This window comes from Anabrus simplex, chromosome 2 (assembly GCF_040414725.1).
Source record: "Anabrus simplex isolate iqAnaSimp1 chromosome 2, ASM4041472v1, whole genome shotgun sequence".
Taxonomy (NCBI): domain Eukaryota; kingdom Metazoa; phylum Arthropoda; class Insecta; order Orthoptera; family Tettigoniidae; genus Anabrus; species Anabrus simplex.
In genome coordinates this window covers 154052808-154070310 of record NC_090266.1, presented here as the reverse complement: position 1 = coordinate 154070310, position 17503 = coordinate 154052808, and the positions used below count along the sequence as shown (strand labels likewise).

The 17503-nt window shown below is 39.1% G+C and overlaps 1 protein-coding gene across 1 annotated transcript in view; it reads right to left on the bottom strand.

The window, feature by feature from the left end:
* Nucleotides 1-17503, bottom strand: part of LOC136863946 (cytosolic 10-formyltetrahydrofolate dehydrogenase) — a 234936-nt gene that overhangs the window by 88839 nt on the left and 128594 nt on the right. Inside the window, exon 11 of the mRNA XM_067140396.2 lies at nucleotides 16690-16883. Within this exon, the coding sequence (XP_066996497.2) occupies nucleotides 16690-16883 (194 nt within the window). The remainder of the gene's footprint in view (nucleotides 1-16689; nucleotides 16884-17503) is intronic.

Here is a 17503-nt window from a genome sequence, read left to right as displayed (position 1 = left end):
TTCTTCAGCTCATCGAGGTACTGCTGGGTTTCTGGGTGTCGATCATCCCCATTTCTACGGTATTCCTCCGTGTAATGCCTTCGGTTATTCTGATTTCTTCGGTGGTATGGCTGAGTTTCGCTCCTTCCATTCCGATATCCACGGTATCCCGTTTCGTCATGGAATTTAACATGCTTCGTTTGCCAGTTGCCTTCCGCAAATCCTCCTCCGTGATTCCATTGTCGGGGTCTCCATCCTGGATCATACATCCTCTTGGGTTCTGGATCGGTACTCGTTCCTTGACTTCTAGTACTGATGGTTCTAGTTTCCGTCTGCCTCTCGAAGTTATTTATCTGTTGCTCTCTAGGCCTGGGTTGCCTCTGGTTAGAGTGATACGTGGTCTGATCTAATTGACGTAACAGAGCTTCCGCTTGCACTGCAGTCTGAATATTCGACGCAATCATCATCCGTTGGACCTCAAATGGTAACTGCTTCCCGATAGCGCTAATGAGTTCTGTCTCACTGACCGGATTATCTAATTCCCGCATCTTATGAAATTGGGATACGAAATACTCTGAATATTTAGTTGGGGACGATGTTGAATAACGTCTAGAATACAACTCCAACCTAAGATCTTGCTGTTCTTGGATACTCCAGAATTTTTGCAAAAACGCCTGTCGGAATCCCACGAAATCCTCGAATGTGTATAAGAAGGCCCTGAACCACATTGCAGGTGCTCCGTCCAAAAACTTCTCTACAGTTCGTAATTGCCGCTCCGCCGGAATTTTATTTTCACTAATATAGTTAGTGATCTCGCGGATGAAGCCTTTAGGGGTTATATGTCCTCGAGCGTCGTATCTAGGTGGTTTGTCGTCTGACATTTTGATGACGTGGACCACAGATGTCGGAAGGGCATTTGATGATGATGACGATCCGTCTCCTACTTCAAACTTAAGTCCGGTCGTATCGGCTTGTGACATGCCTTCCTTTTTATGAAAGCCCTGATTGTCTGGGGTCTCGAACTCTCGGTACTGGAGATGGAAGTCCTGAAGTGACCCTGGCTGTTCTAACCTGGCCTTGACCTGTTCCAGATCCTTTCTAATTTCTTCCAGCCTTTCGGTATTACTGTCGGGCATTTGCTTGGACACTGAATTCTGCCCCGTGTGGACCTTAAATTGTTCCACTATTCTGACCTCTGTGTCAGCGATCGTCTGGCTTTGTTCCGCTAACCCATCAGTCTTTCTGAACAATGCTATATTTGCCTCCTCACACTGTGTGAGTCTACGGCTACGATCTTCCGAATTCGTTTTTATATCCTGAATTTCATTTCTGAGACCGGCTACTAGTACTAGGGTACGAACAGTTTCACCTCGTAACTCATCGATTCCCTTTTCGTGCCTGTCCAAAGTATTTGCAGTATGTGCACCTTTACTTTCCACGTGGCTTCGGATGATATCGTTTTCCTTGCGACATTCACCCCTCACCTCTTCGTTGTGCGCCTTTAAATCTTCGCGGTCGACCAACCTCTGAGCTGAAATCTCCTGAATACTGGCCTTTAATTTCTCCTTAATTTCATTACGTTCTAGTAACGCCTCATCCCTGAATCGGTCAACCTTTTCATTGACACTAATAATACAAGAGTCGATATGCCCTTTCAATTCGTCCTTAGCGAAATGACACGCCTCCTGGACTTGGGTCATTTGGTCCCGTAATTCCTGTCCCAGTGAAATACTGGCGGCATGAACCTCAGCTATTTGTTCAGTGAGTTTCATTTTATTAATTTCACACGCGGCCTGTATCATATCGACTTTATTCTCCAAAGAAACGCTAGCTGCCTGCACCTTGTCCACTTTAATTTCTAATGAACTATTAGCGGCATTTATTTGTTCCGTCAGTTCCTCTCTATTAGCCTCAATTTTACGCTCTAGTGAAACACTCGCGGCCTGAACTATAGATGTCAGTTCCTGTTTAGTAGAAACACTATCGGCATGAACTATTGATGTCAGTTCCGTGAGTTCTTGTTTATTTAGAACCATAACTCGCATTAAGTCTTCCAAAGTGAGAGCTTTCACCTCTCCCTGTCCTAACTGTTCACCTTGGGGACGCTCCCCACCTTCGTCTGACATTATATCAAATGAGAAAAGAGGGCCGATCAGCCTCTCATCCTATCGCACACGATTACGACAATTTTGGGTCTAGGCCCTATCATACGGTTATATCCTCGTTAATATTTTCTAGAATTTTTAAATTTCCAAATTCAAAACCAAAACAATATTTTTCGCTTTCACATAGCGAATAATTTATATAACGTAATTCAAATTTGCATATTAATTGCCATCACGTGCTTATTATGCCTGAATTATATATCATCAGTCATTCCAGACTATGACAACAACAACAACAACAACAATCGATAATACCATGACTAAAACCTTGAAGTCACCTGTCTTGAAATAATTTAAATTTAACTTACACAGTTCCATTATCTTTTTATTAATACTTAAATCTGGTTCTCAGTCACATTTTTACCAAATACAGTATTCCTAATAAATTTTGCCTATATAAAATTCCTGCCCATGGATAGTTACATTTATGTGGAGTCTCACTAAATCACAATAAATTTTAATTTCATAGAATAGGGAATTATTAATTTAATGAGCCTTTATAGCAATTAAATACTATTATATAATTATCAAGTCTAGCCCCGTTCGAAACTAACCTTACTTTAACATGAAATACTACTTGACATATCAAAAACCACTATTCAACCGTGATGCGGTCAAAATTTAATTAAATATCCTGATTGGGTTTACATTTAAGTTAAACAACTGGGCCTATTTATAATGAAATCGGGCACTGAGCTGCTCGCTAATGATATCGTCGCTAATACAACAAAAAAGTTCAGTTTTTTTTTTTTTTTTTTTTTTTTTTTTTTTTTTTTTTTTTTTAAATATAAAGTCACCCGTTGCTCAAACATGATGCAATAGGCCCTTTTACGTTGGGCACCATTATGCACCCGCCCACCTCCTGAGTCCCAGACTAGCATTTATCTCAGGGGTGATCAGTTCGAAAATGATAAAAAAAATTTATATAAAGAAAATCAAAAAAATATATATCGGCGCATCAAATGAACACAGGGATGTACGGGGCATGAAAATTTAAGGTTACGGGGAACGACTCATTCATGGATACAAATTTCTGACTCCACAATAGGACTGGGAAGTGACAACTTAAATTCCATGGGCATACTGGACTAACTACAATGAAAAGATATGGAAGCTGTTTCCTATTGAAATTGCAATGAGGAGCAATTTATTAACTTATTTTGCATACTACACATGATGACAAATTTACATTGGGACACTTTCATCCTGAAAAATAAATGACATAATACTTGGATTTTACCTCACTACTCTGGTAGTGTAAACCATCTGGTGAATTCGCCCCAATTGGTTACTGGGGATCGAATTCACATCCGTATGATTGGACGTTTCACCGCTGGAGATCTTCTTTCGGAGACGAAGGCACGACAGTAACCTTTTACTGTCGTCTCCTCGTTCCGTTTGGACATGAGACACTTCCGGTATGTACATTCTGGTGAGCCGGACACCCACCGTAGAAAATGTTATCGCCTCGAAAAAACAGGAATTTATAATACGGACAAACCCTAGCCTATTATTTCCAGATTCACAAACACACCAGGTAGAGTTCATTAACTCAAAAGCTACTTTAATATTTACACTTGTCAATACGACAAGACGTACGGAAAGGTTCATTACTATGCTCTGACCCTGAAAACATGTGCCGTACGTGGGTTATTTACGTATCTACCGCTATCTCCCCGTGAAAACCCAACATCTGGTTCAGAGCAGTTCGACACAGGATGACTGTCCCTAGCATATCCTCCTATTATTATTAGATAATATCATTACCATTCTTTATCTGATCATTAGCATATACTTTGACTACCATCAATTAATTTTATTATTATCATTAATTTCAATTATAATCCGGTATTTGATTATTATCATTTGTCATCCGGGATGATTATATGCCAACCCTTGCCGGCGTTTCAAACGAGGGTCGTTCTTACTCCTAATTTATCCGCACAATATAATGATCAGCTTCCTCATAAATATTTTTATTATTATTATTATTATTATTATTATTATTAATAGTGGAAATCGTGATTATCGTAACCCGTAATCATCCTCGCTATAATACTTCAACTTCTCGCTCTTATTAATTTCATCAAAAAAAATAAAATTAAAAAAGTACCTTCATTGGTTATTCTTCTTCTCCTTCTTCAAATATTTTATTTATTATTATTATTAGTTAAAATCTCAAATCTTTCATTTCATCTCCCAACATCATTATTATGTCCAAAATATATAAAAAAAATTTATTCTTCAAAAAAAAAAAGTAGCTTAGTTTTTATTATTATTATTATTATTATTTTTTAAAAAACTTAAATTCGCCTGTTACACGGTAGTTCACTCTTAATATGTTTAACGCATAACCCCTTTTTACAATTTCGATTTATCTTGGCACTAAGCACTCGATTTAAGACAAGATTCACTTGGAGTATGATTATTGTTATTATTATTATTAAAAATGGAAAGATGATATTTTAATATCCACTCTTTAGAATTTAGTCACATATGTTAAATCCCGTTATGAACCACTAAGATCTGCTTTATATCGGTCGGGACAACACGGTATTCGGGACCGTACCTTCAACTTCGTACTGCCGTTAATTTTATATGGGGACACCTGTCCTCTCAAGACACATCTCACAACCTATGGCACATCGCGGCTGGGCAAATACCTCCAATGCCGGCGATTGCTAAACTATTCCTTCAAATTTGAAGTCCATTTCCTTTCATCGGAACTCTTCAAACATTTAATTCATAAAATAATCCTCGGTGCGTGGATTCTACCACTAATAACACCGGCATATGCATTTATATCATCTTAGGCCTTGAGATTCATCTATTTCATCATTACAAACAATACGGCTCAATTTATTTCACGCCGGATATTCGTCCCTCATGACTTCCAACTCTAAATATGGGCTCAAATCATTCTGGGCTTTTAACATATCGTGACCATTCTAATTCACGTGCCTTTATTGCTTTTAAACAAAATTTTAATGGTTAAATTAAAGTCCAAAAACGTAAAATCAAAAATTTACGTAAAATCAAACTGACTACGCGAATGAAAGCCTTTAACGCTACATGTCATCTCCACTTTGATTATTTTATTTGCACTGGCTAACTCGCGAAGCACCGTCATTATTATTATTATACTTTAACTTGCACACGCCCAAATATTATTATATTTATTATTTTACTTTCCTTTGTCGACTCACAAACATGATTATTATTAGTATTTTAATGACCTTCCGTACGCAACACAAATCTTCCATACTCTGGCTCTTTCATAATCTGGCTGTCTAATAGAAATTATTCCTAATTAAAATACAAATGATCACCGCAGTGAATGAAATTCAAATAAATGGGTCAGCACAAAAAAAGACTTTAACACTTGAACTGAACTTAATTCAAAGTATTACAAACAGCATGCATTAATTGAAAGAAATATATCCCATATTTACATTATATACAACAAACAAATACTCAAATTAATTAACCTAACCCATTATTACGTTAATATAAATTAGTTCGTCCGTCTAACAAAAAAATAAAATCATGGACTCGGGAAGCGGACCATGTTAAGTAACCATAATTAATTTACACTGAACCCCGTTTAGTCGCGATAACATCCCCTAAATATCAAAATTGTGTACTCATTCCTGTGTAGAATTCCATTGTCTCGTAGCGGAGGAGATATAGGCCTTACGGCCCCATGGTGATTTACCCGTCCATCATGTCGCACAATACAAATTTAACATAATAAAACACTTCTGGGTGACTACCCATGATTAATACCTTATTACACTATTTTACACAAAAATATTAATAACAAAAAAAAACACTTATAGGTGCTCCTAGACCCCTGACACTCGCACAATATACTCTTCATATACGCCCGAAACACACGTCGTGACACATTACGACGAAATGTCGTTCATTTGAACCGGCGCGTATCGCGTCTTCAACCGGCACTTCCTGGTTTATTTTCAAGCCGTCTTGATCATCGCCTAGCTCCTATAATTCCCTGCTCGGATAGTTATTCACCGTCTATCTTGAGGTGTTTACTTCAGGCTCCGCACACTGCCTTCCAAAGGTACTATCGGCGTTCCGTTAGTTATTTATTATTTAAACACATGACATTCATTAAATTCAACATACAATTGTACTGATTATACACACTCGGTACTATGGATAATTTCACTGTTCGTATTCATTCTCCTAATAATTCACGTACTTTCAGCTCTAACTGACTCCGAATACGTCCCGAGGTACTGACTTACAGAGTCAACGTGTCAGAGTCTCAACTACTTCATTACGACTGACACGACTCGTGACCGATAACGACTGGTGGCTGGTAAGAACTGAGTGATGTGAGGTTCGCTTCTGGACTTTTATGGACGATATGATTTCCCGCCGGGGTCATCCGCGGTCATTTCCTGGAGAGGGGGGTTGGTTTCCTAAATCGGCATATGCAGGTGGATTTGGATCTCCTGCTTTATCCCACTTAATACACTGGCGATACACATTCATGTGTCGTATTCTGAACTCCTATCGTTCGGTGATCATGGAAATATCACTTAATTTCTGTCCTCCACCTTTCGCGCGCTAACTCGGCGTCCCTGATGGCGTGCTCATCTCGACCAATGGCGATATAGTGTGGGTCATTTCCACGAATTCATTACTTTAATTTATTATGATTACCATTATTCAACATGGGAACGATATCACAAAAATCCCCTCTATTCAATTGTGTAGTTGGAATAATTTAATTATTGTTATCGGAGAAGCTAACTGGAGTTCACTCTGAGTTTTTCTTATGTTGGTTTATCTGCGGGCCTGTGATATATTTTCTCATTGGTCAACACCGTTTCGGTTAGTTTGAAATCTCTCCCTTGAAACGTAACCACACCAAACGCCTCGGGCGTGGAAAAACTGCCACGTCACATTCTCGGTATTGGTGATGCATCTGCTCGGCCTTGGTCCGAAATATATACTCTTCTACTTCCTGGTAGTCATTATTCTGTTGTTGTGAGCTCTAGATTTAATCCTCTTATCTTCTGACCAGGAAACCTTTTCCCCCTAATGACAAGCTTATTGTGGCGCCGGACAGTCGCGATCACGGCTGGCTTATGTCGAAATTTTTCCCGTCCACCCAAAACTGCCACTGTATTCATTTAATATTCCTATATATCTGTATTTCTCATATCAAAATCAAATCATGAAACTAGGGCCTATCTCATCAGGGTACAGTACAATAAGGGGATTTCTGCCCTTTGGTAATATGTGGTTGTGAGCTGAGAGCTCAGGAATTGTAAAAGGTGGGGCTCGAAGCCCAGATCGTTAAAATATCTCTATATCTTGGATTTCCTTGTCTTGTACCTGATTTGTTAACTTGTTGTTATTTGTTGTATGTTCAAAGTCTATATCAAATTTGTTAAGTTTGGCTGCTTTGAAAATATAACCTTTATTGAAATTTTAATTCATCTTTCAGCTTTGTACGTAGACACATTCCAGCCCGCACCTTCTTTCACCTCTGCCTTCCACGGATAACTCCGTAACAACAAGAATAATAATAATAATAATAATAATAATAATAATAATAATAATAATAATAATAATAATAATAATAAAGTAAACTCATGTCCTCATCCCGAGGTGGTGCAGCTCTTTTCAGGCACACCCCCATTGGAGGTGAGCTGCATGTACCATTTCAATCACATACCAGCCCTCCTGCCATTCTTAAATTTCTGGCAGTACCGGGAATCGAACCCAGGACCCCGAGGACGGCAGCTAATCACACTAACTGTTACGGTACAGAGGCAGAAATAATAATAATAATAATAATAATAATAATAATAATAATAATAATAATAATAATAATAATAATGCTAATGCTATTTGCTTTACATCCCGCTAACTACTTTTATGGTTTTCAGAGACACCGAAGTGCTGGAATTTAGTCCCACAGGAGTTCTTTTACGTGCCAGTAAATCTACCAACATGAGGCTGACGTATTTGAGCACCTTCAAATATCACTGGACTGAGTCAGGATCAAACCTGCCAAGTTGGGGTCAGCTCAACCGTCAGAGCCACATAGCCCGGCTTTGGTGATGATCAAATATCTCCCAAGTCACCAAAGTGATGCAACATTAATGTGGCAGATGCTGTGGAGGAGATGATTTAGTGGAAGACCATAGTACAGGCTTGAAAATAGCTTTCTGCTGTAAGAAAGATGGCACATGGGCTATTTCCTCTTTACTTTTATGACATGAAATTTGGTAAGAAAGAGCCAAACATCATGTCGACCACAAGACCCTGTGAACAGATTTACTTCCTTTCTCACAAGCAGTAAACATAAACATTTCCACAGCAGGAGAGAACCATTAGATTCAAAAGGAAATTTTATTAGTGTGATGATACAGACAAAAGAAAGGAATGATAAAAATATCATTGTAATAGGGTAATGTTCTGCCGATCTAGAGCAAGGAATAAGGTCTCAAACTGTCTTTGCTATGATCATTCCCCATTCTCCATTGTAAGACAGTCTACACCCTTCCTTCTGTTTCCTTTCCCCTCTTCCTCTCCATTTTGTTTTATTAAGACCAGGGATGGCTACGTCCTTCTCTTTCATGAGCTCTTATCAGCCATTTGGCCTTGTCTGTCAGGGTTGGATGTTGACTGCCCCGATTCGGATTTATTGTGATACTTGTTGCATACTTGCCACAGCTCCCCAAGTACCTGGAGAACTGCGCGTCACCTGCAGGGGTTGCCCTAGCATTTTCCGAGGCTGCACCATATTTGAACTCATTTTTAAGCTGCTATTACGATGGGTTCGCCACTCCCAGACATTTTAGAGCAGCTGCCAGCAGGTGATGAGGCCGCTCCTAACATTGAGTACAGGCGTCTTCTGCAGCCACACCAACCTGGGGACAGACACTGCTTGATGGGTTTCAGTGTTATTTCCAACACTGAAGGGACCATCACCCCACCTAAGAAAACTCATCCGCCCTAAGCAATTGGTGGGGAGATCGAGTTATTTCTCGCTGCCTGATACTCGGCACAGAGTTGCTGGCTGTAAGGTCTACTCTAGAGCCACAACGGACTGAACCGTCCAGACTGAAGTTTTTGAGATATGGCCTGTGAAAACACAGGGTAAATAAATCACCCAATAACGAGCTAGCAGATCAGCAGAAGCATGTTCATTCAACAGAGGAACTGGCCATGTTCAATTGCAAAGTGCACACTTCCAGCTCATTCAGAGGCTTACAAGAAAAGGCCAGACCCTGCGTCCAACCAATTTCAATGAGCTTCAATGTACCTGTTGGGGGACACTCATCAGTAACTCGTGTAGAAGAGTTTAGGTCAATATGCTTTCATTTTTGAAAAGAATTGAGGTCAAATGTCATGATGCAGGATCTGCTTTGGACCAAGTGGAGGTGATAGAACACTAAAAGGTGAACAAATTTTATTTAAACATGTCAGGTATGCGACCTAATAATTTCTGAAAAATTGATGAATCCCTGATTCTAATGGAACGCTTATATACTTGGAGAGTTACATTGCAGTCAACAGGAGCGGTGGCTGAATAGTCATCTTACTTGTCTGCGAACCTCGACGATGTGAGTTAGCATCTTGTTGGAGCTATTTTTTTTTTTGTACAAAATGAATTATTATTTGAGGGAACATGAAGATAAAAATGGAACAAACATATTATGCGAATTGCAATACAGATTTCTCTACCTAAAATTACTCTTTCGCCTTCTTTCTTATACAGTTTACCCTAAAGGGTTGCTTTTTCCCCTCAGACTCAGTGAGGGATCCCACCTCACCTTTACTGCCTCAAGGGCAGTGTCCTGGAGCATGAGACATTGGGTCAGGGGGATATAGCTGGGGAGGTGGACCAGTACCTCACCCAGGCTGTCTCACCTGCTATGCTGAACAGGGTTCTTGTGGGAGGATGGGGAGATCGGAAGGGACAGACAAGGAAGAGGGAAGGTATCAACCATGACCTTAAGTTAGGTACCATCCCAGCACCTGAAATTAATATAGGCCTAAACATTCTCACAAGAACATAAGACCTACAATATCTGTGTCGGTGCTATGTAAAGTAACTTTCGTGATTAAAAAAAATATTTTAAAAAAATTGTATGAGAAGTTTGTAGACACGTACGGTGACCAATCAACCACAACTCTGGTTGACGGAGGTGGTAAATCTCCAAATATGTAAGCGTTGCATTGGAATCAGGGATTCATCAATTTTTTGGAAACTATTAGGTTGTGGAACTGACATGTTTAAGTAAAATTTGTTCACCTTTTAGTGTTCTACCACCTCCACTTGGCCTAAAGCTGATCCTGTGTCATGACATTTGACCTCTTTTTTTTTTTTTAAACGAAAGCATATTGACCTAAACCCTTTTACACGAGTTACTGCTTAGTGCCCCCTAAGAGGTAGACTGAAGCTCACTGAAATTGGTTGGACGCAGCGTCTGGACTCTCCTTGTTAGCTTCATAGCGGTGGCATTATTTTATTTCTGAACATATGCAAGCCAAGATGGAGGTTGATAGCTATTCTAGAAATAAGACTTCTATTCCTGGAAAGACAAACGGTACTCAACCCGTAAAGGAAATATGGGCGTTGATTTAATTTACGGAACCAAAGGCAATTAAGTAAAGAGCTAATCATTCAATTTCACTTAGAGCCCAAGTTGTCAATAATGGAAGCCTTTACTTACTTTACAGTAATCACTGATCAAAGAATACATTGTCTTTGTTTATTCCATTTTATTTATTATTACAGGTGATTCCATTGTCACCTGAAGACCATACACAGAGAAGTAGGCATATAATTAGAGACAGACAGCCCGCAGAAAATGAAGAATTATCTCTTCCCTAAAAATGAGACACAGTAGTGTAAACATGATGTCCTGGTTAGAACAAACCATGCAATTAAAAGCAGCTAGAGAAAAAGGATAGTTGAATTTAAGCTTATCAACCTGATCCTGCAGTTTTGAGGGAATAAGTAATTTTACACAGTAACTAACTGCGTGTCTTTAGATATTCATCATTATGGCAATCTGCAAAAAAAAAAAAAAAAATTTCAAATAATTTTTTTTTAAATAGAGTAAATCCAATATGGCTATTCAACAACTCCATTTCTCAAGAAGATGTTTCTATCTGTAGAAAGAACTTACAGCAATACGTAAAGAAAAGAACATGTTTATTCAGTCACAGATATAATTAAGTATTTATTGTATCAGGGTATTATAATTATTTCGTCCGGCTCCATGGCTTAATGGTCAGCGTGCTGGCCTTTGGTCACAGGGGTCCTAGGTTCGATTCCCGGCAGGGTTGAGAATTTTAACCATAATTGGTTAATTCCGCTGGCACGGGGACTGGGTGTATGTGTTGTCTTCATCATCATTTCGTCCTCATCACGACACGCAAGTCACCTACGGGAGTCAAATCAAAAGAGCTGCACAAGACGAGCTGAAGTCCTCGGATACATCCCGGCAATAAAAGCCATACACCATTTTATTTATTTCATAATGATTTTAATGGTGTGTATATTAACGGTTTTGCAACATAAATAAATAAAAGGCACATCTTGTCTGAAACTTGATTTGGGTATGGAGGCCAAATAATTAAGAGATTCTCGTAAATACAGGAAAAATCAATAGTTTCCCTGTTGCACAAGAAATCTATCTTTACAATCAGTATACACAAAATTTACATGAATTAATAGTGAAGTGGTCCTGAATGGATGGCTATGCCATAAATGAAAAACCATCTATTCAAAGGATGAAATCATATATATATTTTTTTACAAGTTTCTTTATGTCGCATTGACACAGACGGGTCTTATGGCGATGATGGGACAGGAAAGGGCTAGGAGTGGTAAGGAGGTGGCCATGGTCTTGATCTTTTCATCGCCATTTTTCAATGGCCAGATAAAGCCTCTGGGCCAGGTTATTTTAAGGAAAGAAGCACTTTAACAGGTAAATGTTTACTGATACTATTACTGGAATGTACTGTATGACTGCCCCTCGGACCCATTTCTTGACATGGGGTCGAGGATGAGGTGAGATGGTATGTCACGGCTGGATGCCCCTCCTGATGCCAATTTCAGATGACAAAATAATGAAATGAAATGGAATGAATTATGGTAAATGAAACTCTGTAAGGAATAGGAAGGAATCAGCTGTGGCCTATGAATAGGAACTGTACTCTCATCTGGTTGCAGATAAAAAGAGAAAACTACAGGAAACCACTCTCAAGACAGCCAACGGTGGGGTTCGAACCCACTCGCCTCCCAAATGCAGAGTTTGGCTGCACAGCCACATGTTAACACGCACAGCTATTCCACTTGGTGATATTATTACAGAAATATAATATAAAACTGGTGATTCCAGAACTGGCATCATCAAAATCATGAACATTTGGGGGAAAAAGCATATCTGAGGAGGTGGTGACAATTCCTCATCCGATTCATCACTAACACTTTGTCTGACACTTTTTTTGGAGTTCATATCGTCCTCTACATATTCATCATCGTCATCAATACATTCCTCTCCAGAATCACTATTTACGAGGAAACATTCAATTTCATTGTCAACAAGAGATGAATGTATACTTCATGATGCCATGATGGCTACACAATAGCGGGAAAGACGTTTTTCACCAAAGAAGCCAAAATAACTTCAGACCCCTTTCAAAAGACGCAAAATGGACTGGTATATCTACCAAACAGAACTTCTTTGAACAATTCCATGGCATTTCAAAGTGTGGCACTATACCTGGTACATATACGAGCCCGGTGAAGTAGGCACTACAACAAAAAGTATATGTAAGGGTTTGATGGACAAGGCACTGCGCTCAGAAACGTACCGGTACATATATATGGGTTCGGCACTGAATAGGTTACTTAAGGTACAGCCCCAGCATTTGCCTCATGTGAAAATGGGAAACCATAGAAAACCATCTTCAGAGCTGCCGACAGTGGGGCTCGAACCCACTATCCCCCTAATACTGGATACTGGCCGCACTTAAGCGACTGCAGCTATCGAGCTCGGTATGAAATAAATAAAACACCCAGTTATGACTGCATGGAAAGTGGAAAGGATCATGCATTGACTCTTGGAATGCAAAGAAGGAAAAAAATAGCACAATAATCATACCAACGCAAAAAAAAACCCAACCTGTTCTCTTGAATGTGTTACACATACCGTATTCGCTTGCATATAACTCACCACCGCATATATCTCATACCCCAATTTTAACATTTGAAATTGCAGGAAAAAAACCCCGCACATAACTCGTATTCATTTCTGACATTGTCATAAAGACATATGGTACAAACATAAAATAAAGTTTGGGTATTCTATGGACGTGCCTACATTAACCCTGACCCCTCGTCTGTCGAGTGAGGCCCGACATTAAGATATTCCCTTTCCGGTCGCGTGTCGGGCGAGGCCCGACATGACATTGTATCGCCCACCGCTCATCTGCAGACTCTTAGCTGACAAAATACACAATATTTTACTGTACTGCCATCTTTTGGTTCAGCGTGGAACTTTGTAAAATCCAGATACTATTTGACAGTCAGTAAAAAATCCATAATTCAGCTGTGTCCAGTCCACTCAAGCACATGAAGGCTCGAACGATAGTAAACAAACGTGGTCGCCGTTGCTCTCTTAGTCATATCCCTTTCAGACCATGTAGATGCAATTGTGCGGGTTCGTATTTTATTTATGTCTGAGCTTATTTTACGTTTTCTTGGTGCTAGACCGCACTGCAGTGCTTGTGTGGGACATGTAGCATGTACTTCAGTTGTTTTTATTTAGCGCTTGACCACCAGGGGGCAGGAAGAAGAGTTTAAAAATACAGTTCATCAGCAAGATGGTGGGAAGCAGTAATGCCTAAAGTTAAGTATTTATTTATTGCATTCATATTAATCTAGAAGCTTTACTTTATATCAGAATGTAATCAATGAAGTGTGTAAATTGTTTAGCGAACATAAATTGTGAATTTACAACATCGAACATAATACCATGAGGTTCTGAATGTTGATATGCACAATTGTGTGGATTAGGTTTACCTACAGGTAATGCATGCGGGAGTGCTCGGTGCTGACACCAGAAGGACTGTGAAATCAGAACTCGTACTCTACGTGAGAAATGTAATGTATAAGATTTTAATTGTTTAAAATCAACGAGCTCGATAGCTGCAGCCAGTATCCAGTATTCGGGAGATAGTGGGTTTGAACCCCACTGTTGGCAGCCCTGGAGATGGTTTTCCATGGTTTCCCATCTTCACACCAGGCAATGTGTGAAAATTAATTAAGACCACGGCCGCATCCTTCCCATTCCTAGCCCTTTCCTATCCTGTCGTCACCATAAGATCTATTTGTGTCGGTATGAAGTAAAACAAATAGCAAAAAAAAGCAATTGTTTAAAATCGTTCCACACTGTAAAATAAACATTTGATTATGTACATGTGTATATTCACATGTACTGAGCTGAATGTTCTTTTTTTATAAGTAGTGAATTAAGTCCTGACATGCACAATTGTGTGGGTGCTGTTTTTCAGACAATAGTTCCTATTTTGTAAAATAAACAGTAAACACATGCATTTAAGAGTATTTTAGTAAGTTTTTGACGTACAAACAAAAATTCACACCTACAGTTTTCTTTCAGGTCTGACGAGAAGGTGACGCTGCCAAAAGGACCATAAAAGCAAAACTTGTCCTCAGTGTAGAAAATGTAATGTATACTTGTGTCTGAACAAAGATTTTAATTGTTTTAAATTATTCCACACTGTAAAATAGAACATTTGATCATGTACATATGTGTATTCAGATGCACTGAGGTAATTTTTCTTTTTTGTATGTAGTGAATTAAGTCCAGACATGCACAATTGTGTGGGTGCTTTTCTTCAGATGTTAATTTTTATTTTGTAGAATAAAATAAAAATATAGGTATTTAAGAGCATTTCAGTCAGTTTTTGATGTACAAATGAAAATTCACACTGCCAGTTTTATTTCAGGTATGAAAGGGATAAACAGTGTACTGTTCAATATTGTATGTCAGGTAATTCTACAAAATCCCAGTAATTTTGCACCTCTACTCCTTTCTTGCACCCTAAAGAATATATCTAATAGCATTTAACGGTGCCTACAAGTGAACTGATAATGATCGGCTTGTGTATTGTAACCCAACATGTAGCTGATGCTGACGGATGGCGCAATAATAAATCTACAGACCCCGATTAAAAGAAATCGCCGTTTTCAACAGTTTCAGACTACAAACCACTGCGAGATGTGAAACCAGAGATTGAATTAGAGTTTTTCAATTGTTTTTTACCGATAATTTGTTCAGTGAAATTACTAACTAAAGCAATCGGTATGCGATAACGATAGTAATAATAATAAAAAATGTAAAATAATGTGTCTTAAATTGCACATATTGCTTTTATTTCCTGCAGTATAGCTTGCTGTAAATGTTTATAGCCTAAATACATCATTTAAGAGCAAGTGCTATCTCCAAAATTATGAAAGATGAATACAGGTCATATAAGATAGAAATTCACATTTAAAATACGAGTAGTAGAGACAACACAGAGAACTTTAATTTGAAGGGTAAGGGTTAAATATCGGAACTGAACCAATTGCAGTTACGGTACTTTGTTCGTGACAGTACAAAAAGAAGCTGCATTTCTTTCTACCTGCAGAACAGTTGAGGCTAACTCTTGTAACAAAAATACCTAATTCTCAAACCTCCGCCCCAAGGCCGCATTCCTAGCCGGTCAGTCACACTCAGCCATCCCTCTCACTCTTCCGTCTTTGTCAATATGCTTATCGCTACCCGTCCGACAGAGCTGATCATGTGAACTGGGAGTGTTTCCCTGTCCAGGAAGTCAAGTGATCACGGTCAGGCCACCAGCTGAATTCGTGTGTGCCTGGGTTATGCAGGCATGGGTTATGGTGTCGACAGACGTTATTGTGAAGAGTTCCTTGAAGACAGGCATCGCAAATGCGTTGGGACGGAAGTTAGGGTGATGCAGTATGGGATGGTGACCAGAATGATGCACGCGAGAATAGCTCGGAGACTGAAGGCAGTGACAATGAACAGGGTAAGTATGCTAGTTGTCTTATTTCAATAGCCTAATGCAAATTTTATGTTTTTTCAGGAATACGATCTTTTGCACGCAAATCCCCGCATATATCACACACCGAAAATTTTCACACTTATTTTTTGTGAAAAAAGTGTGAGTTACATGCAATTAAGTATGGTATTTTACATTAATTTAATGATGAAATAGTGCCCTGAATGCATGCCTATGCAATAAATAAAAAACTAGATAGGCTATCTGTTCAAAGACCGAAATAAATAAAACACTCTGGTATGACTGGAAGGTGGGAAGGATTATACACTGACTCTTGGACTGAAAAGCAGAAGAAAAAAGAAATATACAAAATTACTTGACAAATGCTCCACATTCCAAACACACCCATACACTAAATATCATGCTGTAGGTACATGGCACAGCTGCAAATTACCTGTCCCAGGTACGATGTTGATGACCCCAGGAGGGATGCCAGCCTTTAAAGACAGCTCTGCAAACTTGAGAGCTGTGAGGGGAGAGACTTGGGCTGGTTTCATTACCACAGTGTTACCTGCTGCTAAACAAGCAGCCATCTTCCATGACAGCATCATAAGAGGGTAGTTCCATGGTGTTATCAATCCACAAACACTGGAATAAGAATATCAAAGCATGACAGTCATCCACAATAAAAATTCTTTAAGGCAGTAGTTTGCTCTTACTCTGGAATGCATCCTGCGTCATTTCAAATAATAATCATTACTTTAATTTTTCTTTTAAATGTATCGGGTGCCACAAAGAATCATTGTTATTCCAAGGGCAAAAGAAATGATAAGAGCTTGATTGTAAAATAACCTTACTCATTAAAGTGGAGGGGCTGCCTAGCCAGGTTGGTAAAAATGAATTCAGTTCACCCGAAAGAACATAGGTTTGATTTCCCATCAGGTAATCAAGTAATACAGACTAGCATCTCTGGAGAGATATATTGTTCTAGGGTTCACCCAGCTTACAACAGAAATGAGTGATAGGTTATTTCCAAGGACCAAAGGCTGGCAGGCACAGAGTTAACTAATTTATTCTAGCAAGGTCCAAGGTTAAGTAATTGTAGTTTTGACTACTCCATGGGCCAGCATGCTCTGTATGCAGATGGCTTTGCAGACCTATCCAAATGTGCTTATGTAACTACGGACATACGTAACAATCTTTTTAACCTCTGCACAGATTTTGCATGAAATAGTTGTGGTCATGGCTTGTAATGTGTCATTTAGAAA